The sequence below is a fragment of the Micromys minutus genome, assembly GCF_963924665.1.
Source record: "Micromys minutus genome assembly, chromosome: 32".
Taxonomy (NCBI): Eukaryota; Metazoa; Chordata; class Mammalia; order Rodentia; family Muridae; genus Micromys; species Micromys minutus.
In genome coordinates, this window is record NC_137967.1 from 17,133,848 (window position 1) to 17,157,279 (window position 23,432).

Genomic DNA, 23,432 nt, shown 5'->3' on the forward strand with positions numbered 1-23,432 from the left:
TCACAGCTGTCAGGTAGATGAGCAAGTCTTCATGTGCCAAGAAGGAAGTTGGGTTAACTCCTGTTCTGTGAACAAACTTGGGGATGGGAACAAGCAGGGGGTTCAGGCTCTTGAAGGAGCTCCGCCAACTGATAGTGTCTTAAAAATGCCCCCAAAGAAGGACCAATTGGGGGGCTGGAGAGATGGCTCAGTGGTTAAGAGCACTGACTGCTCTTCCAGAGATCCTGAGTTCAATTCCCAGCAACCACATGGTGGCTCACAACCATCTGTAAAGGGATCTGATGCCCTCTTCTGGTGTGTCTGAAGACAGCTACAGTGTATTCATATAAATAAATCTTAAAAAAAAAAAAAAAAAACAAAAGACCAATGGATGTCACATTTAGATGGGAGGGTCATGACTAGGGTCTGAGTTACTGCCAACCAAGAGTCTTCTATGCTGGGCATGTAGGAACATGCCTTTAATCCCAGTATGCAAGAAGCAGACAGAGCTCTGAGTTTGAGGCCAATCTGGTCTACCACATTGGGAGTTCTAGATCATCCAGGACTACATAGCAAGACTGCTGTTTTGCTTTTACGACAGACTCTCACTGTGTAGCCCTGACTGGCCTAGAGGTTGCTACGTAGACCAGGCTGGTTCTAAACTCACTGCTACCTCCACCTCAGTGCTTCTCAACCTTCCCAACGCTGCGGCCCTTTAATAAGTTCCTCAGGCTGTGTGACCCCAGCTACAACATTATTTTCACTATTTCATAGCTATAGTCTTGCTACTGTTATAAATCATGAAGTAAATGTATTTTCTGATGGTGTTAGGCAGACCCTATGAAAGGATCTTCTGACACCCAACGGGGTCACAACACAGGAGTGAGAATTTTGGTTTCTTTGAAAAAACACTGAAATATTGTAGGAGTATGTTTTCATTTTAATCCCAGCTGTGAGATTAAAATCCCAGCATGGGGCTGCTTCAGACTGTCCACAGCAGCTGTGATTTACCTCATGCTGCAGCAGGGGTAGGATTTTGTCATTTGCAAATAGGTTTTGATACTGTGACCTTTGAAATTCTGAGGACTTTTCAGAAGGAATATAAATGCCCAGGGCCGTGAGAGTTTATGGGTTGTGGTTTGTTAAGTAGTTGTGTGCAAAGAAGAAACAAGAAAAAAGTAGAGGGGCTGGAGAGATGGCTCAGTGGTTAAGAGCACTGACTGCTCTTCCAGAGGTCCTGAGTTCAAATCCCAGCAACCACATGGTGGCTCACAACCATCTGTAATGGGATCTGATGCCCTCTTCTTGTGTGTCTGAAGACAGCTACAGTGTCCTCACATACATTAAATAAATAAATCTAAAAAAAAAAAAAAAAAAAAAAAAAAAAAAAAAAGAGTTAAGTTAGATATCCTGACAGCAAAGATCAAACTTGCCCCAGGGAACTTGATGTCCCTAATCAGCAGGAAGTAGTGGAAGGATAAGATGGCCCCTCCCCTCCGTAGGGATTGAAAGGTGACAGAAGCTGCATAGTGGGGAAATGCAGCTGCAGGGCCCCCAGGCTGAGCCACTGCTGTGCCTCCTGCATGCAGCTTTAGAAGTGTGTGCTTCTACCCCACGCTCCGCAAAAACAAGTCTCCCTCTGCCAAAGGAATGCCTGATCCTGCAGGTCATTAGTTTAGACTTTGGACAGTGGTCAAGCTTGTGACTCCATATATGGGGTGATCTTGTGAAAGATTTCTGGGTAGGCAGACTTCAAGATACTCACTATCCTCAGACAAAACTAACTGAAAATGCCACATAAAGGGACGGAGCAGAAGCATTCTAACGATGGAGAAGTTCAAGGAAGGTGTCCTGGCCCCAGCTCATGGCTCCCCTCCTGTGATCTGAGCAGCAGCGCCTGGCCACAGAGGCCAGCCCGTACCCCACCAGCAGGCACCACGTACACCCGTCCATCGGCAGCCCTTGTGGGTGAGAAGTCTGTCAGCTGCAAGTTGCTGTCCCGGACTTGGCTGTAGTCCCACAGCTGGTAATGCCAACTCTTGCCCTGCTTGGAGAGAAGGAAGATGGCACCTGGGGAGCTTTCCTCGGGGAAGCATGGTGGTTGGTGGGGTGCACCAGGCACTGGGTGGAAGAGGCCTGGCAACTCAGAGTCTTCAATGTAGCCAGGGCTGGGCACACTCTGCACACCTATCAGGACCCCTGGGGGACAGGAAGAGGATGTGAGTTGCCTAGGTTACAGCCAGGGGCCAGGGCACCTCTCAAGGCTAGTTGCTTCCTTGCTACCACAAGGTTAGTAGGGTGCTGTGGCTTTACAGCAGGGCCTCTGGCTCCCATGCCTCTGGTGTTTTGAAGTCCTGCCTCTCATGGCACATTGAAGATGGAAACAGCATTGTAAGGAAAAAAAAAAAAAAGAACCCCAACATCTCCAGCTGCCCCAGAAAGAGCCCCCCACAGAGGCCAGACACACATCTGGAGGCCTGGCCTGATGTACAACCTGCCCTCCTTCCAGGCAGGTGAGCTGACAATAGTGCTGTGACAGACACACGTGCAGAGTCAGCCATGTCCTGTTCTGTGGGAGCGATGCTGACCAGGCAGCTCTAAGAGGAGGCAGTGTTGGCTGCGAGCTGTGGGGCTATTTTAGAGCTGGCAGAACCTCGCTGGAGGAAGTGCATCCCTGGGGTGAGGATGAAGTGCAAGTGCGAGCTACATTTCTGGGTGGTGCTCGCTGCTTCCTGATCGTCCCAGAACTCAGCTCTGTGTGCCCGAGGCTCCTGCCATACAGGCAGAGCTACCGGCTACTGTACTTGCCCTCCAATGAGGTATCCCCTGAACCAAGAGCTGCAGAAACCTCTCAGGTTGCTTCTGTGAGAAAAGCTAATATACCTCTCCAACTCCCTAATTTCCAGATGGGAAGAGCCCGGAGAGGGGAAGAAACCTAGGCAGAACTAAGTTTGAAGAGGCAGAAGCTGGGCTGCTCCTGGAGTTCTTTATTCCTCAGTCTATGAGCTGAACCTGTTTAGGGAACTCAATTTATTTATGAGTTCACTGTCACTGTCTTCAGACACACCACAAGAGGACATCGGATCCCATTACAGATGGTGGTGGTTGCTGGGATTTGAACTCAGGACCTCTGGAGGAGCAGTTAGTGCTCTTAACCACTGAACCATCTCTCCAGCCCTTGGGAACTCTTAATTGGTAATATTTGAAGGTCTAGATGCCTGCTGGGCTTTTTGCTAAATATGTATGGGAAAGAGGGCCAAGCTATTGTTTTCACCAGTGATACAATGTGAATGAGGTTAACAATGGGTGGAGAGCTCCAGGGACCAGCACCAAAGGGTCTGGGATGGGGACAACTTACCTGCACTCACTGCCCAGTGGGCCTTATGCCCTTTCTTTTGACATGGCTCATGGTTGAAATCCTCATCATAGCTAGAGCTAGTGTTAAGGTCCAAACTGTAGTGTGGCTCTGGGTGCCCCCCTTCACTACCCCCAACCCACTCCCTCCCAGGCCCTGGGATGCGGGATGAGCAGGGGATGTCCGGTGATGAGGTGCTGTAGAACTCGATCTCTGTTGGGACCACCCAGGCCACCACACAGGAGCTCAGCCTGGCAGCCCAAAGTCTCCTGGGCCAGTTTGGCCATGTCAGCCACTGGAGAAGGAAGAGAAAGAGAGAGAGGGAGAGAGTGTGCACAAACCAGTCAATAAATGTATGAATGAATCGTTTCAAAAGAGCTTATCGCTTGTGTGAGTGCAGATGAGATGCAAGCTGGGTCTGATGTCATAAACCTGTAATCCCAGTGATTTCAGAGGATGAATTAGGAGTATCAGTTGTTCAAAGTTGGCCCGGGCTACCCTACCCAGTGAGTTCTAGACCAGGCTGAGCAATTTGATGAGTCCATGGCTCAAAAGAAAAAAAAATGAAAGAAATACATTTACAGAGCTGGAAACAGAGCTCAGTGGTAGAGCCCCTGCCTAGAATCCTCCAGTGAGGGGCTGGGGGCGTGGCTCAGTGGTAGAGCCCCTGCCTAGAATCCCTAGTGAGGGGCTGGGGGCGTGGCTCAGTGGTAGAGCCCCTGCCTAGAATCCCCCAGTGAGGGGCTGGGGGTGTGGCTCAATGGTAGAGCCCCTGCCTAGAATCCCCCAGTGAGGGGCCGGGGGCGTGGCTCAGTGGTAGAGCCCTGGCCTAGCAAGTATTATGTTCCTGACTTCAATTCCCAGTAGTAAAAAAAAAAAAAAAAAAAGATACAAGGCACAAACATGATCAGATGCTTAACCACTTAACCATAATAGGTTTTCTCTGCCAACAAAATCAGCCAATTCAAGCCAAATTAAAGTATCAAGTCAAGTTTATTGGGGGCAGCTCTTAGGCGGGTTCACTGATCACAAGGAACAAGGCCAGTGAAGTTGTCAAGCAGACAGAATCAGAGAAGGGGAAGAACATAAGTGTGCACAGGGTGAGAGAAATGCAGTGTGTGTGTGTGTGTTGGGGAAGGGGACCCAAAGTGTCTGGATTATATAGTAAAGAACCTTTGGGGAGAGTTAGTTCAGGTAGGAACTGAGGGATGCTGGGAGAACCTGCAGGCCAGGTCCCCTTTTGGTACATCAGCAGTTAGCTTGTCTGGGTCTGATACACAACAAAGCACAGCGATGGGAGAGCCGAGGACCCAGGCCGTCTGGACTGACTCGCCGTGCTAACATCTGTAGTCTATTACTGTAAGCGGTAGGCCAGGAGATGGTAATGATACCTCCTCACTCACCTTGAGTGTCTCAGCTGGCCTCTTTGTCACCCTAGAGTAGAGCCAATGAAAAGGGCTCGAGGAATTTCCCAGCCAACTCACCAGAGAACATTTCTCCCTGTGCTGTGTAGCCTCTCTCCTTCGCCACCTGCACTAGTCTTTCCAGAGAGACGCTGTCAGGCGTTGAAAGAAGAGCTCCTGCCATCCACAGGGCCACCAAGCCACACCTGAGAGAGACAGGCCATTCTGTAGCATGTGCTCTGTATTTACCGAATTCCCGACCCCAACCGAGGGAGAGCTATGCTGCCTAGGGGACCTGCCTCCCCTCCCATGCCAGGTAGGGAGAATAGAATGAAGGTGGGGGTTAAACCTGGGAACCTGGGAAACACAAAATGGACACACACACACACACACACACACACAGCACACACACACAGATCCTGATGTGGAAAATACCCTGTACATTTGTTTATCCCTTCCAAGAATGCCTGGGGGTTGGGAGTTCTTGTCCCACAGTGCCAGCTTGGCCTGTGGGAGGGCCCCTCTCAAATCCAGGTGACTGGATCTTACTGAGGGCCTTCCTGGATGAGCGATGGCAGGTCAGCACAAAAGAGGATCCACTGCAGGTCACTTCGAAACCTGAGGGAGAGCAACCAGGCTCAGTCAGAAGGGAACAGCTCTGATATCACCTCCTGGAGACTGAGTTGTCTTAAGACTCCTGTCTGGACAACTCACTTCCTTCTCTCCTGTTGAGGCTCTCCCACCCCCATCCCTCCCCCTCCAAGCCTCAGTTTCTCCATCTGGTGTGGGGGGGGGGATCACTATTTTGGATGTTTCCTGCTGCTTCTCTCAGGTCTTGAAAGACAAAGAGCTAACAAAGAACCTATGCAACCAGGACTCATGATTTACCTGAAGAAATTTCTAGAAGGTGGTATGTTTTATAACCAATTTTTTTCCTTTTTCTTTTTGTAGACACTTTCCCCAAAAGTAGCCTAGGCTAGCCTCAAACAGTGGTAACTTTTCTGACTTAGTTTCCCCAGATTGGGGATTAAAGGTGTGCTCCCTGACTATTCTTCCCATCAGATATAAAAGGTAATGGTACAATGGCTTAGTGGATAAAAGTGCCTGCTGCTAAACCTGACAATCTGAGTTCAATTCCTCAGACCCACATGTTAGAAGGAGACAAGCACGTATGCACAATAAATAGATTTAACTCAGCCTGAGTAAAACCAAGTGGGAATATGCTTAAGGCCCAAGAGAACACCTTAACGAATCTTAGTCGACCTGCAGAGCTCTGCTCTGAGGCAGCCACCATTTCAGTAATCTCAGTCTGGTGTACTAATTATTTACCTACCACTCCTTAGATCATTCAGTTCCGAGATAAAAGACATAAAATTTCTATATTTACACTAAGCCTTAATCAGCACTAGAGCTGGCAGATAGCCACATTAATCTTAGCTATCAAGATCTACTTCCGTATCAATAGCCGAGTTATAACTTGCCATGTTCCATCTGTGGAGCTCTTAACTCAAACTGGCCAGCCCTCATGGCCATATTTTCATGATTTACCTATTCTATGGGGTCTTTTCCTCTCTCCACCATCTTCTTCCTCCTCATGGTTCCTGCCTCAGACCCCAAGCCTGGGAACTAAAACCTCATCTACTGCTCTTCTGTCCAGCTATAGGCTGTAGGCATCTTTATTCACCAATCAGGGATAATCAAGGTTACATAGTGTCAGTTGGTGTACAGAAGGATCTGTTCTTCCCTGAGGCAACAAGGGCCTAAGTATTACATTACATAGTGACAGAGGAAATCTCAACCCTTATAAATTAAGCTGCAAGGTTTGCACAACAAAGATTGGTAAACTCATAGACCTAAACCTAACATATAGAATTCAGCATTACAATACAAAGCAAAGAACCAAGCGTCTGCATGGGTCCCTCAGGCCATAGGCCAGTCGGAGGGCAAGCCAGAGATGGTGATGGGGATGCTCACACGTGAGGGATACACAAAGCTCCGGGTTCTCAATTTAAGATAACTCCCGACCATTGCAGGGTGCTTAGAAGCACCAAGTTCTCTCCTTGAGTTCGAATGGAGAACGTCCTTTGTAACGTTCTGAGTGGAAGCTTCAGCTGTCTTTGTATGGTACCCATAGAGGCCAGAAGGGCTGGATCTTTTAGAGCTAGTGCTATGGTTTTAAACCACATTATGTGGGTTCTGGGGACCCAACTTAGATTTTCTGCAAGAGCAGCGAGTGTTCTTAACCAGAGTCATCTTTCAATTCTTCAAAGAGGCCTGACTTTCTCATCCAGGACTTCCTCAACAGGAAAGTAACAGTTCCTATCCCAGGAAATTGCTGAGAACAAATATTTAAAAACTCAGCCAACCATGGTGACTCATGCCAGTAATATCAGCACTTTGGAAGCAGAGGCAGGACTGCCATGGGTTTCAGGCCAGCTTGGGCTACATAGAGAGACCCTGTGTCATACTACTACCACCATCAGCAACAACACCATCACCACCACCACCAATTCTAGGGATGCTCGTGGTAAGGAAGAAAGAACGAGGTAGTCTCAGCTACATAACAAGTTTGAGGTCAGCCTGGGCTATATGGGATCCTGTCTCAAACAAAAATAAAAACAAACAATAGCCCAAGAAATAAAGCAAAGTAAACAAATCCTTTAGAGTAGTGTCTAACACATACTTCTTTTATGGTGTAACAGGTTTTCTAAATTCCATTTTCATGATGGTGGCTGAGCCATTTGGTGTGTGTACCTTATAAATGTGGTTGGAGAGCTTAAGAACCCCCTTTCCTTCCTTCCAAGCCAGGGTCTCACTACGTAGCTCAGGCTAGCCTTGACCTAATCCCCTGCTTGGCTTCCTGAGCTCTGGGATTTCAGGCCTGCATCACTATGTCAGGCACTAGGAGTTTTTGTGTTTTTAATATTTTTGACTTATTTATTTATTGTATGTAACTACACTGTAGCTGTCTTTCGACACACCAGAAGATTTCAGATGGTTGTGAGCCACCATGTGGTTACTGGGATTTGAACTCAGGACCTCTGGAAGAGTAAACAGTGCTCCTAACCACTGAGCCATCTCTCCAGCCCAGGAGTTTCTTTATCAATCTGGACAAGGGCCTATGGTCTCTTCTCTATTCTCTTCCCTTACTGCCTGTGCCCCTAGGTGCACTCTCTTCCTAGGACCTTGGACTCAATTCATGACCTTCATTCTTAACAGTAGCTCTCCTCCCTTTGCAAATCCATTCCCTGGGTCACCAGACCTCAGGACAGTCCAAATCCCTCCATCCAACCTGCCACACTCCGTGTGCGATGCTGCTGACTACGTTCCCAGCTCCCCTTTGCTAGTTCTTTGAAAGATCTTTACTGTCTGCTCTCGTGGCACTGGCTTGCGTAACTTGCTCACTAGCATTTGTACCCGCGTCTTTTGCAGAAGCCAACACTGAGACCTGTCCTCTGAGCCCCATTATCATAACTCTGGCTACTCTGGGAGTCCTTGTCTGGAGGCACAGAGCCACTGGCTTCTGCTCAATACCAGGCAGGGGCAGAAGCTGCTCTCTCTTTTGCTGGAGGCCAACCGCTGAAGAGCTTAGTAGGGGACTTAAGGCATCTGGCTGTTTGAGATCAAGGAAACAGGAAAGCAAAGAGCAGGGTATGGCTGTGGTCTGTAAACAGGGTTGGGGGGCAGTGTGATGGAGACCCTACCTGTCCTTGTGCAGCTTCAGGAGCCTCTTCACATCATCTTTGCCTTTGGGGGCCGGGTCATCCTTCTCCAAGGCCTCCTTCAGGAACTGGCTGTTCTTCAGGCCATAGACAAGAGGAAGAACAGACTCTGCAGCAGAGGGTAGAGGGGGTGGGGGAGGGGGGAGGGGTGGAGGACCGGGTGGGGATGGAACAGAAGCCTGGAGACTACAAGGAGGGGATGATAAAGCTAAGTCAGGGGGATTTGGGGGTAAAGGAGGTACAATGTTGGTGTCTTGGGTCTCACAAATTATTGGGGGGATTGTGGGTTTTAGGGGGAAAGAGCATGGAGAAGTCATTTGGGGGTCTTCAGGAAGAGGATCCTCCCAAATCTCAAGGATGGAGATTTTCAGTTTTTAAAAGAACTGGACGAGAGATATTCAGGCCCGCACATTGAGATCTGTTAAAAAAAAAAAAAAATTAAAACCAGAGTCGAATTGCAGAATATGGTGCCTGGCCAGTTGGTCTGGAAGAACCTGGGTTAGTATTTAAAACAGTGGAAAGAGAAACTGGGCTAAATGAAGGATCCCGAACGGTGGGCTGTGCAATGGGGCTGGGGCTACATTAGGAGGGAAATTTTGTAAGCGTCTCATCTGCTGTAGCTGAGCTGGTTTTGGTCACTTCTGTAATAAGGAGGTTCAGATCTGTTGTGAGGTGTCTGAAGGATGTGACTTGCCTACCTCACATCGCGGGCCCGAGTCTGAGACCTTGTAGTTGAAGCAAGAGTCAAGAGGTTAAAAATAGACACGTGGGTGGGAAAACAGCCTAGTGGTGGACAGGGTCATGGAATCAGCCAGGAAGTATGAGAGTTGCAGGAGCTCAGCGATCAAAGGTCGACTAAGTTGGTCTGTACCGCTCCACTAGGGAATGGAATTTAGGAATTTAACAAGCGCGTCCCCGGGAGGAAATGGCGTAACCTTGCCAGCCTCCGTCAGTGCTTCCCCATCTCGCGAGTTAGAACTCCCAACCTGCACAACGCTCCTGGGTGGTCACGTGATACTGGCGGAAAAGGAAGAGGTGTGGCTTCCGAAAGGCAGTCTCGAAATGGCAGTAGAGCTCTAACCATGTTCCAATTGGCCAAAAGCTCATACTCGTCTCTGATTGGTCCGTTCCCGCTGGGCAAGGGGGCGGGGCTTATCGCTAAGGCGGGAACCCAAGTGTTCTTTTCCTGGGCAGGCACCGAGGCCGAGGAAGACTTATTCTGAACTTACCGAGTTTGCGAGCCGTGATTAGCTCTCGGAAGAGGGAAGCCGGAGCCAGGGAGGAGAGGAAGCTGTGTGTCTGTGCAGCGTAGCTTGGCGGGAGCGACTTCTCAGGTGGTGGGTTCTTGCGGGTGTAGACGCCGCGGCGGGGAAGCGGGTGGAGCACTTCGGGAGGCCTCTCCTTTTGAGAGACTAGGATGTCCCAAATTGGTCCCTAACTGGCTCTGACATCCGGGTTCTTTTTCCCTCCCGGGATGCCGTTCGCGTGCGTGGACTAATGGGAAGCTCTGCTCTGTGGGCTCCGTTTGCCGGGACTCGTAGAGCATTCTGGGATTTGTAGTTAACCTCTCTAGAGCTTCCTTAGCACGCGGGCTGGAGACGCGGAGTCCTATGGTGGCTTTGTTGCTAAGCTGTACCATCCTCCCCCAATTCCGGCCTTTCGGGTCCTCCTCTTGGAAGGAAGATCCCTGATCAGAGCTCATCAGACCTTTGGAACAAAGAATTTGGGAAACGTAGGACTAAAGTCGCTATTTCCTCTTTAAGCCGTACCTGAATGTCTCACACCATGGCAGTTCCCGAGACCCGTCCCAACCATACTATTTATATCAACAATCTCAATGAGAAGATCAAGAAAGATGGTGAGTTCTTGGGGTAGCCTGACTCAAGGTGATCTCACAAGAGTTGACTGATTTTCACCTCTAGCCTCCACATTTCTTTTTCTGCCTTCTCCCATCAGTCTGTTAAAAGTGAACTTTGGCCTTTGTACATACTGGTTCCTTGGTTTCAACACACGTTTTACACTCTACCCTTTAATTTGCGCTTTGTTAATGATCTTCAAGGTTTTATAGCTCACAGCTCCATTATTTCTGCAAAACATTCCAGGGTCGTTTTCTTCATCAGTCTGCTCTAATGAGACTGTTTCTGTCCACTGACCTCGGGGTGGGGGTCTCAGTGATTGGCTACAATGTGGATAACACACAGAAGGGATGGGCAGTGAATGACTCTGTAATGTGGTGGACATGTGCAGGGTTCTAAGTCTTGACTATTTTTAATTCTCACAAGCCTCTCAGATTAAGTAGTTGGAATTTGGGTGGTATAACTTGCCTGGGATCAAATAGCAAGAAAAATGAGACGGAAGTGTGGGATTCTAGTTAAGCAAATTCTTGGACTGGGCTGTTTGGCAGAAGGCTGTAATTCTGGAAGAAAGTCTGAAGCCATTTGTGACAACATGGTCAAATCAGGTAAACTACCAAAGACTAGTAGTTTCTTTTAAGATGAGGAGGTTACAGGGCTGTAATCGCAGGATGTAGGAGACTGAGGCAGGAGGATCTTGAGTTCCAGACCAGCCTGGGCTACATAGCAAGACTCTATCTCCAAAAGGATTGAGGAATGTAACTTGTGTAGATTTGCCTAGCATCAGTGAGGATCTGGGTTTACATCTCAGCAACTAAGAAAATCAACATGGCCTAGAGAGAAGGCTTCCTGGTTCAAGAATCGCTGCCTGGTTTTCCAGAGGATCTGGTTTTGATTCCTAGCACTCAAGGGAGATTCATAACAGTCTGTGACTCTGGAGTTCCAGGGGATACGACATCCTCTTCTGGCTTCTGCAGGCAAAATACACACAAATAAAAAAAAATGTTTTAAACAAAAATCCCCACAAATTAATTATGACCAACCAGAGAAAATTGTCTGGGGAGGACTAGAAAGGTGGTTCAGCGGCTACACATGCCTGCTGGTGAGCCTGACTTTCCCAGGTCCCACGGTGAGTGACTTCAGGTACCTGATGCTCCTGCCTCCAGCTCCCTGGTGTTAGGATTCCAGACTGGAACCATTGTGTCCAATTCTCAGGCTTGTAGCTGTTAGTGAGCGGTGGTCAGTTAGCGAACTTCTGCCATCAGCAGAAGACAGGGTAAGAAGGGGGACATATAGGCAGGTGCCGCAATGATGCCTAAGAAAAATCGGATTGCCGTCCATGAACTCCTTTTTAAGGAAGGAGTGATGGTTACCACAAAAGATGTCCACATGCCCAAACACCCTGAGCTGGCAGACAAGAATGTGCCCAACTTTCATGTCATGAAGGCCATGCAGTCTCTCAAGTCTCAAGGATATGTGGAGGAGCAGTTTGCCTGGAGACATTTCTACTAGTACCTTACGAACGAGGCCATCCAGTATCTCCGAGATTACCTGCCCCTACCTCTGGAGATCGTACCCGCCACCCTGCACCGCAGCCGTCCTGAGACTGGCAGGCCTCAGCCCAAAAGGTCCAGGGGGTGAGCGCTTTGCAAGATTCAAAAGAGGGGAGGCAGACAGAGACACCTACAGAAGGAATGCTGTTGCCCCCCCCCCCCCCCAAGCTGACAAGAAAGCTGAGACTGGCTCAGCAACCAAATTCCAGTTTAGAGGCAGCTTTGGTTGTGGATGTGGTCAGCCACCTCGGTGAAGTTGGAGATTGTGTTATATTGTGTAAACTTTAAAGAAGGGGGTTATGTAGACAGTGCAATTGGAGATGGCCTTCTGGAGGCCACAGATTGGTTCTGAGACTTGAGTGGCTAGAAGTGGCCAGTCGTGGAAGTGTCAGGAAAAGGACATTCCATGAAGAGGAAGGAGTACAGTGACTAGGAAGTCGTGCTTGTGATTCAGAGATCGAAGCAGGATTGCTCAGTTTTCAATGAGTGAGTGAATGAATGAATGAATGAATAAATGAATGGTGTGTCAGGGTTCAGTAAGGACTGGAAAGTTAGCTCAGCTGGAGTGAAAAGTGTTTATTTGAACAGCAGGTTTGTAGCAGGTATTATACCTATCCACATCTTGTAGGATGTGTAGACTTGTCCTTTGAGTGGTTCTTGGCTGTTTCTGTTACCATGGGTTCTTGATCTGTACCTTTTATGGATATTTGGTCAGTTGGCTGATGGCCCCCCATTTGGGCTGTTTTTTTTTTTTTCCTTCCTCCTCCCACCTCTAAGCCATGGGTTTCTTAGTGTGGCCAGCCCTGGCTGTTCTGGACTCAATTTGTAGACCAGGCTGGCCTCAGATTGTCAGAGATCTACCTGCTTTTTCGTCTCGAGTGCTGGGATAAAGGCACACCCCACCATGTCCAGTCAGGCTGTCCATTTCCTAGGGGTAGGGCAAGGGCAAGACACAGGCCCAGACCTTTGTCACAGTGTCTCGTCTTCTCTGAATGCAGAGCTCAAGAAGTCCCTGTATGCCATCTTCTCCCAGTTTGGCCAGATCTTGGATATCCTGGTGTCTCGGAGCCTGAAGATGAGGGGACAGGCCTTTGTCATCTTCAAGGAGGTCAGCAGCGCCACCAATGCCCTGCGTTCCATGCAGGGCTTCCCTTTCTATGACAAGCCCATGGTGAGTATCTCAAATATGAACTTTGTGTGTATGTGTAGATGTGTTTGTGGTGTGGGAGACTGGAAGGGTGTGCACCTTCTGTGGCCTGTAGTGTTCCCTAAGTATGCTGCTATGAACTTTGTGTGTGCGTGCAGATGTGTGTGGTGTGGGAGACTGGGAGGGTGTGCACCTTCTGTGGACTGCAGTGTTCTACAGTGTGCTGCTTTGTCTTGCTGGTTCTTTACATCCTGTGATCCTAATATGGGGGCTGTGGGACCACCCAGTGATCAAGTAGCTGAGTGTGGTAGCTTATGCCTACATGTAGGAGACTGAGGCAGGAGGATTGTCAAGAGTTGGAACCCAGTCTAAACTGCAGAGGTGGAGCCTGCCTAGGAACCAAAGTGAACAAAGGATTCTGAGCACCACCTTTCTTCTGTAGTCACAGGGACATTCTGCCACTGCATCCTCTGGCCTGAACTGCCTAGATCCACTGGGAGCCTTGTTCTAACCACTGCCTTGCTCGTAGCCCCACCCCCATGTGCTTCTCTATCCACCCAGCTTTGTCTCCACCACAGGTTCTCCTGAGAGCTCATGTCTCTCCTTACAACACTCTTTCAGCTTCCTAGAAAAGCAAAGAGTCCCCTTGTCCTTGTGACCTCACTGTAATCCCCAGTGTAGCAGGCAGAAGTGGTTCCTAGCATCCTTCCTCTCATGAGCAGCTAGGATCCCAGGTCCAGCTTTCTCCTTTAGCTTCCTGGTTGTTCCCTTGTATCCTCTTTCCTTTGTGTTTCTGCCTTTCCTGAACATTGTATCTGAAAAGCTTACTTTGTAATACTCTAGGGGCCAGGGCAGCCAGAGCTCCCTGATGAGACCCTCTCAAAGCATTTTGTATCTGAGCATGTGCTCTGGGTCCTTCCTGGGAGAGCTGGGAAGCTCCTCTTCTAGCTTACAGTTACAGCTGCTTCCAGGTACTTACTGATAGTTTCTATGATCATCCATATGCCAAGTGTAACATATACCCATTTTACAGATGAGGAAGTTGTCACCAAGCAGTTTCTAATTTTTCTTAGTAAGCTCCTTTCGATGTCTCATTTGAACCCTGGCAGTTTTCTAATTTTCATACTCTTGACCTTTCTGCTCTAAATTGGTAGCGTATCCAGTACGCAAAGACTGACTCAGACATCATTGCTAAGATGAAGGGCACCTTTGTGGAGAGAGATCGCAAACGAGAGAAGAGGAAGCCCAAGAGTCAGGAGACACCTGCTGCCAAAAAGGCTGTTCAGGGCGGAGCAGCTGCCCCCGTGGTAGGCGCTGTCCAGCCTGTACCGGTAAGCCAGGGTGCAGGGGAGTGTTCCTTCCCTGCCAAGACTTCGGCCTCGTGGCTTTGTGTGTGGGTAGTGTGAGGGGATTGTCCCATTGGGTTGGATAAGCCATATGTGTGGAACGGGCCTCTGTTCACCTGCGTACACTTGATTGTTTTCGAAGGTCTATCTCCTAGTTTTCCTTGAGCTTGTTTTGTGTGTGTGTGTGTATCGTTACTTCAGTGTATACTGGAGTCTATTTGTGCATTCTTGTTTGTGCATGCTCATGCTAAGCCCGGGTATTTGTAGAAAATTCACCAGCCTACAGTTGGAAACAGGCAAATTTCATTTAGAGAGACTATTGGATTATAAACTAAAATGTGACGTAGCCTGTGGGAGACCGCACATCTAGTCCCCAGCACTATAAGCAGGAGTGAAAAATCCCTTGTATCTGTCTGCGGTAAGCAAAGCTATCACTGCAGAAGTGCAAAGGTCAAGCTGCCTTTGCCTGGTAGGAAGCTTCCTGTGGTGCCCTGATAGGAGGATGTCAAGTGCCTGCACATGAATTAAGACAGATTTGACCGCTGCTATCTCTGCTGAGAAAAGTGCTTGCCAAGGAAGCCAGGGGACCTGAGTTCAGTCCTTGGGTCCCATGGAAAGAGAAGGGAACCGACTCTGGAGGGTTGTCTCTAGCGCTGAAGACAGCTTCTGGAGTTCTAGCCTTCAAGATGATCTGCTGAAGGCCCGTGGTAGAGAGATGGCTAGTAAGGCATGACAGGCTAGCCTGGTAGGGAATCTTTGTACATCTGATGCGCGGCAGTTGGAACTACAGGAGAAAGTACAGCCCTGCCTAGGACGAGATGTGCCTACTTCGCATAAGGTTCTGGGTTCAACCCCCAGCACCTGAAATGAAAGAAGGGAAATTGACCTTGTACTGTACATCAGAATTTAAGCATGCTCTGGGGGTGGTAGAGCAACTGGGATGTTGAGGTTATTCTAGGCCTCATTTTGGGAACAGTAACTCAAGCTGACTCATGGACCCAAGTGACAGACAGCTGACAATAAGAAGTGGCGTGTCATTCTGTGATAGACACCAGAAGCACTGTGCATAAAAGAAAAGTTGGCTGAAATGTGCCGCCTCCTTCGTCTCTGTCTGATGGTTCACACCGTAGCTCGTGGTGGCAGCCGTGTGTCTGCCTTGTTCTGCTGGTCATGTTTATTTAATATACATGAGTACACTGTAGCTGTCCTCAGACACACCAGAAGAGGACATCAGATCCCATTACAGATGGTTGTGAGCCACCATGTGGTTGCTGGGAATTGAACTCAGGACCTCTGGAAGAGCAGCCAGTGTTCTTAACCGCTGAGCCATCTCTCCAGTCCTTATTTTCATTTTTAAGTTACATTTTTGCTTATTGTGTGTGCTTATGAGTATTCATACCCAATGGACATGAGGCGGTCAGAAAACAACTGTGGCCAATTCTCTCCTGATTGACTGGAACCTGAGAGTGACCTCAGGTTGTCGGTTCTGGAGGTAGGTGCCTTTGCCTGCTGAGCCGTCTCTTTTGTTTTTAGTTTACATTTTAAAATGTTTATTTTTAATATATGTATAATTTTAATAAATATAGATATGTGTACATGTGGGTCTTTTTGACTGCATGCATGTGTGTGTCTCTGATCCCCTGGTTCTAGGAGTAGAAACAGTTGTGATCTGTCCTGTGTTTTCTGGTCCTCTTATAGAAATCTGAACTGCTGAGCCACCTTTCTTGTCTTCTCTTTTTTTTTTTTTTTTTTTTTTGTTTGTTTGTTTAAAGATCTAATATTTGGGCCATGTGTGGTGTTGCACACCTTAAGTCCCAGCACAAGGTAGGCATATCCTTGTGGGTATGAGGCAGCCAGGCTACATGGTACGAACTTTTAAAATTTGTGGCTGTGTATGTGCACATGCGGTCCCTGTGGAGGCCAGAAGAAGGCACTGTCCAGAGCTGGAATCACGGGGTGCTGGGGACCATGCTGTGGACCCCTGAGCCGTGCTCAGCCTCCCTAGGTCCTTATGTACATCTGAACAGAGTCAGGCCATACTGCAGTTATACCTTTTTTCTTCAATAAGCTGTTTGTGGTTTAGTATTTGATCCTAAGCCTTCATTTTTTCCATCTTTGGGGATCAACTGGGTGTTGTTTTTCATCTTTCCAAGTGTGGTTCTCTCTGTCTTGTGTCAGTGGCTGTGTTGTGTTGTGGGCACTGTGACCTTGCCTTCCAGGACCTATAACCCTGTGACGTCACTCTTGCTCCTGTTCTCCGCAGGGCATGCCACCAATGACTCAGGCACCCCGCATCATGCATCACATGCCAGGACAGCCTCCCTACATGCCACCACCAGGCATGATCCCGCCACCAGGCCTTGCTCCTGGCCAGATCCCCCCTGGGGCCATGCCCCCACAGCAGCTCATGCCTGGACAGATGCCACCAGCCCAGCCTGTAAGTGACCCTACCCCACCACAGTGTCTCCTAAGCATAATCTGCAAGAAGTGCAGCAGTTAGATGGGGCTTTTAGGTCAGTGAGGGGTGGTGCTGGGCCTGAGCTCTGTGGTGACCCGCCCTGAGACAGAGGGCAGTTGGTTTGTGAGTTGGTCTGGGAGAGCAGGGTGAAGTTAGCCAAGGTTTGCATCCAGGTTAGTGCACGTACTAAGGCCCAGTACAGTAGTGCAAGAGCTGAAAGGTCTGTGCTGCTGTCTTGGGCCTTTGGTGTCTGGGGAGAGGAGGGTGAGAATGTGTGCATTGGGGGACGTCTGAGAAAGACGGAATGGGTGGTAAGCTGAGGGCAGTGGTGGAACCCCCCTCAGGGTACCTCTGACCACGGGCTCCCATCTCTTCCACAGCTCTCCGAGAATCCACCCAATCACATCCTGTTCCTCACCAACCTGCCTGAGGAGACCAATGAGCTGATGCTCTCCATGCTTTTCAACCAGTGAGTGGGGCTCCTGGGCAGCGGGGTGGGAAGGGAAGATGGTTGGTACGTGATGCTGTGGGCTTCCACATGCCGGTAGTTTGGGTTCCAGGCTGCCTTTCTCAGTCGGAGTCATTGGGAGGCGCAGAACAAGAGAAAAGTGAAAGAATGGCAGAATGTTGAGCCAGTTTAGACTGGCAAGGGCACTGGGGATAGGAGGAACGCGGTGCCCTGCCAGTATGATGGAGCCTGTAGGCCCTGAGTGAGGGACCTGCAGGGTAGAGAAGGGTTGTGTGGTTTCCAGCACACACCGCACAGAAATGCCTTGTCAAGCCTGGGCGTATAGTGTTGTGTGCATGTGGTCTCGGGACTGGAAGGCTGAGGCAGGAGGATTGAGTTGAGGGTCATTTTCTTCTCTGCAGCCTAGGCTCTGTGGGGCCCTTGGTGGGAGTGTTGTGTGTAACCATGTATGAGGCTTTCAGCCTTGTCTGGTATGGAGGGATAGTCAGCCCTGGAATGTGCAAAGTTTTATTTGTTTGTGACCTACCTCCCTGCCTTTTTAAAGATTTTCTTAGTTTTACTTTTAATTATGCGTTTGCCTGTGTGTGGGTATGTGCCAGAAATGTTGGCTATCCCTGAGCTCGATTTTAGGCTGTTTGGAGTTCTCTGACATTGGTGTTGGGAACCAGACTTGGGTCTTGCAAGATCAGTTCTTGATCTTAACTGCTGAGCCCTCTCTTCAGCCTCTCCCTTCTTGTTTAAGATAAACAGACAGTTTATTAGGCAAACATGGACGTAGTTTTCATATGGCCAGGAGCTGGTAATCCTGTCTCCACCTCCCATGGATTCTGACCTTCCATACCTGGCTTGGATGAGTCTTTGGAATTATGCTGAAGGAAAAATTGAGAGACCAAATAAAGCTGGAAGCAGCCCAGCTCATGTGCCGTCTCCACGGAGCAGTGCGTGTTTGTGAGACGGCTCGGGGGAACAGCTGCCCACTGACCTGGAGGAAATGAGGGAAGTTAACAGCCACAATGGCATCTTGTAGTCCCAGTGCTCAGGCTGAGGACCTAAGGTCCAGCCTGAGATAGGGACCCTGTCTCAAAGCAAAAACCAGAGACTTGGGAGTAGGGATTGTGACAGTTTATGGGACCATGAGTGGCCTTTGGGGAATGAAGCTGTTCCAGTGCTGTTTGGTCCACATTGTGATTGTTACGGTTTTTCATCTGGTGGTGTTTACAGTGGGGCTCTGCATGTATTTTGTCCAGGTCGTTTCTTCTTATGGGGTCAGTGTTGTGCATTATGGGAAGCTTAGCCTCCCTGGCCTCTGTCACTTTCTTGCCAAAATATTACAGAAAAGCTGAGGTGGGACTCTGAGGTTTGCCATTCTCTCCTCCCAGGTTCCCTGGCTTCAAGGAGGTGCGTCTGGTCCCTGGGCGCCATGACATCGCCTTCGTGGAATTTGACAATGAAGTGCAGGCAGGGGCAGCAAGAGATGCCCTGCAAGGCTTTAAGATCACACAGAACAATGCTATGAAGATCTCTTTTGCCAAGAAATAGCGCCTTCCCCTCCAGAGTGCCCCAGTCCCCATTCTGGGGCTGCCCCTTTCCCCTTCCCTTGGTTCAGTCCCTGAAGGTAAGTCCCCCTTGGGGGCCTTCTCAGAGCTGTGTGTGAGTGTGTGGTTGCCACAGCATTGTACCCAGAGTCTGTCCACAGACATTGCACCTGGCGCTGTTAGGTTGTGATTAAAGTGAGTTTTTGAGGTTTGGTTTTTCACCAGTATTGTCTGCTTTATTTCTTGCCTTCCTTGGTTCCCTCCATATCAAGAGTTTGGATCTTGTGGCTTCTGTGGGTGGGCTCACAATCCAAGAAAACACTGAGTGTGACAGTATTAACCACATCTAAGGTCCACTGACAGCTTTGGCAATTTTTCCCCCCTCAAATCATTGTGCAATAACAAGACCACCATCCACCGTGTACTATTGGGAGGGCTGTGTACCACAGGGGGATGCTCCTTCAAGCACATCCTAAGGCTGCCTCTGCCCCTGCTTTTGCACTCTGCAGTAAGGAGGAGTGGCACAGTGAAGACTGTCCCTGAGGCATTTGAATGAGGAGGACAAAGCTGCTGCTTGCATCATTAAGGGACTCTTGTTCTTGCAGCCAGGGGAGAGAGGAAGCCTCTCTCCACACTGGTCTGGTGGCTGTGTCACATGGATGCTGTGGTCAGCCCCTTCAGGTTTGCAGTTTGGGATGTCTTTAGCTGTCATCCAGTGGGCATTTAGTGTCCCCAATGTGAGCTTTATTATCTTCCTGTGTGAAAAAGGAAGATTAGTTAATACCCTATTAATACCTCAATTTATGTTCCCACTGTCTCCACAAACACCTCCCAGGCACTTAGCACTCAGTAGATTCAGTTCATACTGATAAAACTGGGAAGTGAAAGTCACACGGGGATTCCCTGGCAGCCTGAGCTGCTGTGGTGGGTGCTGAGGAGCCAGGAGCAGTTAGGGAGATGAAGGTAAAGCAATGAGGTGTCCTAGGGTGGAGCGCTTCTGGTGCGGGGTGCTGAATAGTTGAGTTTTGTCTTCACCCCTAACTCTAACACTGATCAGTGACCTGGCCAGCTCTGAGGTCGGGGTACCTATCCTAAGTCACCTGCTGTGACCTTGTCAAGTGACTGAACTCTGGAACCAGTTTTCTCTTGAGCAAGGCCGAAAATGAGTCAAAGCTCAGCAGCGTAGAGTAGCCAGGAGTCCAGCGCTGCTGCTACAGTAGCTGCCGTGTTCTAATGGAGGCAGTGCAAAAGTCCTGAGGTGGGAGAGCTTCGGGGCTTGAGCACAAGGGGTTCTACCGTACCAGGTAGCTTTGTGCTCTGGTGAGATGGTGGTCACAGGAATCTTGAGTGAGGTTTGTATGTGCATAGTAACCTGTCCTGTAGCGTGTTGTGGGGTATGTGTGTGTGTTGGGCAGGGTTGGGGAATGCATACACACACAGCTTCTCTTGGCTGTCCTGGAACTTGCTCTAGAAACTACTGGCCCCTCAAACTCAGATCCACCTTGCCCCTGACTCCCAAGTGCTGGGATTAAAAGTGTGTGCCACCACCATCCAGCTTGTTGATGACTTTAAGTCCCCTTGTGTTTGAACTGGTGACCCACTTGAGAAACTGCCCAACCCCCGGCAGAGCATTTCTGACTGAATCTAGAGCTCAGGAACCTACAGTACTTCCCATCTTCATTTTTTTTTTTTTTGAGGTGGGGGTCTTAGGCTGTTCACCTAGCCCCCACCTCACTGTAGCCTGAACTGACCCCCCCTTGACTGGAGATGTTTATAAGCATCTGCCGTCATACCCAGCTCTTCTGTCTCAACTAGCCATTCATCACATTAATGACTTTGGCAGTTGGAGGTGTGATAGTAAAGCTAGCAACTTTCTTTTTACAATTAAAGTCTTATCCCCCTCATTCTTTGCAGAAAGCACAAAACCTCTTGGCTAATGTACTGCCCTGCCCCTTCCCAGGGTGGGGTAGAGAACGAAGAGTTCACTTGCTCTTTCTGAGGTCCCAAGTTTGTTCCCGGTGCCTACAACTCCAGGTGTTGGGGGTGGGGGGAGATCTGTTGCCCTCTTCTGACCACCACAGGCAACTGCACTCACATGCACATATACCCATCCCCTACCTGCCTACACAGAAGTAAACTCTTAAAAACATTTTCTCCCCCTGATGTGGTCTGCATTCTAGGCTGACTTAAATTCACAGTCCTGCTGCAGACTCCCAGATGCTGGGACTATAGGGATATGCCAGCACCCTTGGTTCTTCCACATTCAAGACGGGGCTGGAGAGCTGGCTCAGTGGTTAGAGAACTCACTGTTCTTCCAGAGGTCCTGAGTTCAATTCCCAGCAACCACATGGTGGCTCACAACCATCTGTAACAGGAATCCTATGCCTTCTGGTGTGTCTGAAGACAGCTACAGTGTCCTCACATACATTAAATAAATAAATCTTTTTTAAAAAATGTTCAAGAAGGGTGACTTGGGCACAGCAGTGAGAGCATCTTGGTCTGCTTACATGGTTGGTTGACACACAAAGTGGGTCCACTGGACAAAACTTTGCTGGAATGGAAGTGGGTAAGATTTCAGTGCAGTGTTCAAAATAACATGTAGTTTATAATTAAAATACACCTAGAAGGTTTCACTTAACATTTCCAGACTAGAGGGTATCTAACGATAGTAAGTTGAAGGGTGAATAAGCACAGAGAAGGGTCTCTGGATGGTAAACGAGATGTTAATGTGCATTATTAAAGACAAAAGGCTGCCTTTTGTTGGCTTTGGGGCATCGCAAGATGCAGGGGCAGGGGAATGACTCCTTTAAGAACACTGGCTGCTTTTCAGAAGATTCACACTTACATGTCAGTTCACTTGTTTCTGCACTCCGCGGGCATTCAGACAAAACCCACATACATAGACCATGTATACACACGCACACAAAAACACAAAGTAGGCTGGGGTGCTGGAGAGATGGCTCAGTGGCTAGAGCACTGGCTGCTCTTCCAGAGGTTCTGAGTTCAACTCCCAGCAACCACATGGTGGCTCACAACCATCTGCAATGGGATCTGGTGCCCTCTTGACCTGCTAGGATACATGAAGGCAGAACAATATACATAATAAGTAAATAAACCTTAGAAAAGAAGGCTGGGGAAAGACCCCTGAGTCACCTCTCCCCATAGTCCCGACAGTCAGTGCAGACATCTATCCACAGTCCGATTTCTATAAGCAATTGGGTGCTTCAGCGTTTACTGGGGCTTCGAGCAGACCTTCCTCAAGTCCAGTCATCAGATGAAAGTTCCACATTGTGAAGCATGTTGATAGCCTCAGACATCAAGTCAGATAAACTTGATTTCTCCAAGATTTCCGACCCACCAGAAACCTAATAGTAACTTTTTTTTTGCTGTTACGGGCACCAAACTTAAGCCCTCAGGTGTCGGGTAAGTATTTCAGCACCAAGTACATTGGAAGCAGAGTGGGTTTTAAGTAAATGAGTTTTGAGAAATAGAGGCATTTCTACAGTGAGACAGTATGGTGACTGTGCCTTCTAAATAACCTGCCTGTTTATTTTGTCCAGGCCTGATTCCTCATGCTTATGCAGACGACATATTCTTTGTATCTCTGAATTGCTTTCATGCTGAGCATCACGGTTCCCTATATTGGAAGCTTGCTTTTTAACTTTAGATTTATCTGCATGAGTATTTTGCTTTCACGGAAGTGTATACACCATGTGTAAACTCACAGAGGTCAGAAGAGCATCAGAATCCTTAGAGCAGTCGTGAGTCTCCACCATATTGGGTTAGGAACTTAATCTGCGTCCTCTGCAAGAGCAGCACATGTTAACCACTGAGCCATCTCTCCAGCCCCCGGAGTTTTATTTGCTTTTGTTTCGAGACAAGCCTCTGATTTTGAAGTCACTGTGTAACTGAATGTGACTTAGAGCTTCTGTCCTCTTACCCTGCATCAACGGTTCTGGGATGGTAAGTGGTACACTGCTGTGCACAGGTTACTTAGTGCTGTGGGTGGACCCCAGGGCCCGGTGGTTGCTAGGCCAAGGAGTCTACGAGTTGAGCTACGTCCTCAGTCCCTCTTTTTACTGGTTAGTCGTCTCTCAGAGGCCTTCAGATCTTCATTCCTTGATGAATCTTCACAGTCCCAAGACTTGAAACTAGTATTCACAGTGAAACACCTACTGCCTGGAGAAACACTTGGAAGTATTCTAAACTGGGGAATTCGCACATGAGGGCAGCATGCCATCTCAAGCTCTCTGCTACCAGCTTCATTTATTTACCAGCGTATGGCCAGAACTTTTCAAGGAAATCTCCACATCCTATGCTCTTATTTTACAATGGTCTTAACTTTGAATTTTTGTGGCACTGGGCATTGAACCCAGGGCTTTGTGCGTACTAGACAAGCTCCATCCTGGATCCCTTGTCATATATTTTAGTTATAGATTACCATACATTATTTTTCTGTCTTGAGAATCGAACTGAAGACTTAATCAGGCATTCAACCACCATATTCCTGTTCTGTTGCTGTGAAGAGACACCAGAACTGAAGTAACGTAAAAGGAACACGTTGACTTGAGGTCTTGCTTATATTTTAAGAAGATTATTAGTTCATGGTGGT

The 23,432-nt window shown here is 48.6% G+C and overlaps 2 protein-coding genes and 1 pseudogene across 6 annotated transcripts; 2 read left to right on the forward strand and 1 right to left on the reverse strand.

The window, feature by feature from the left end:
- Positions 1–1,401: 1,401 nt before the first annotated feature.
- On the reverse strand, positions 1,402–9,804 carry ACTMAP (actin maturation protease). 3 transcript variants are annotated; one of them, XM_080908310.1, is made up of 7 exons: positions 9,689–9,804; positions 8,442–8,877; positions 5,287–5,355; positions 4,819–4,943; positions 3,500–3,629; positions 3,338–3,408; positions 1,402–2,026 (listed from the first exon to the last, which is right to left on the reverse strand). In XM_080908310.1, exons 2-7 carry the CDS (start codon positions 8,774–8,776, stop codon positions 1,842–1,844), a joined length of 915 nt encoding a protein of 304 aa, XP_080764436.1. In that variant the 5' UTR covers positions 8,777–8,877; positions 9,689–9,804; the 3' UTR covers positions 1,402–1,841. The 3 variants fall into 3 exon arrangements, with proteins under 3 accessions (XP_080764436.1, XP_080764434.1, XP_080764435.1); XM_080908308.1 differs by having other exon boundaries at positions 1,402–2,178; XM_080908309.1 differs by lacking the exon at positions 9,689–9,804 and adding an exon at positions 9,158–9,290 and having other exon boundaries at positions 1,402–2,178.
- On the forward strand, positions 9,646–19,034 carry SNRPA (small nuclear ribonucleoprotein polypeptide A). 2 transcript variants are annotated; one of them, XM_080908312.1, is made up of 7 exons: positions 9,646–9,796; positions 10,223–10,317; positions 12,864–13,036; positions 14,167–14,343; positions 16,622–16,795; positions 17,197–17,285; positions 18,665–19,034. In XM_080908312.1, exons 2-7 carry the CDS (start codon positions 10,233–10,235, stop codon positions 18,822–18,824), a joined length of 858 nt encoding a protein of 285 aa, XP_080764438.1. In that variant the 5' UTR covers positions 9,646–9,796; positions 10,223–10,232; the 3' UTR covers positions 18,825–19,034. The 2 variants fall into 2 exon arrangements, with proteins under 2 accessions (XP_080764438.1, XP_080764439.1); XM_080908313.1 differs by having other exon boundaries at positions 9,646–9,793.
- Positions 11,621–12,119, forward strand: LOC308414006 (small ribosomal subunit protein eS10-like; annotated as a pseudogene). Its single transcript has one exon. The product of its transcript is annotated as a small ribosomal subunit protein eS10-like (transcript).
- Positions 19,035–23,432: the final 4,398 nt, after the last annotated feature.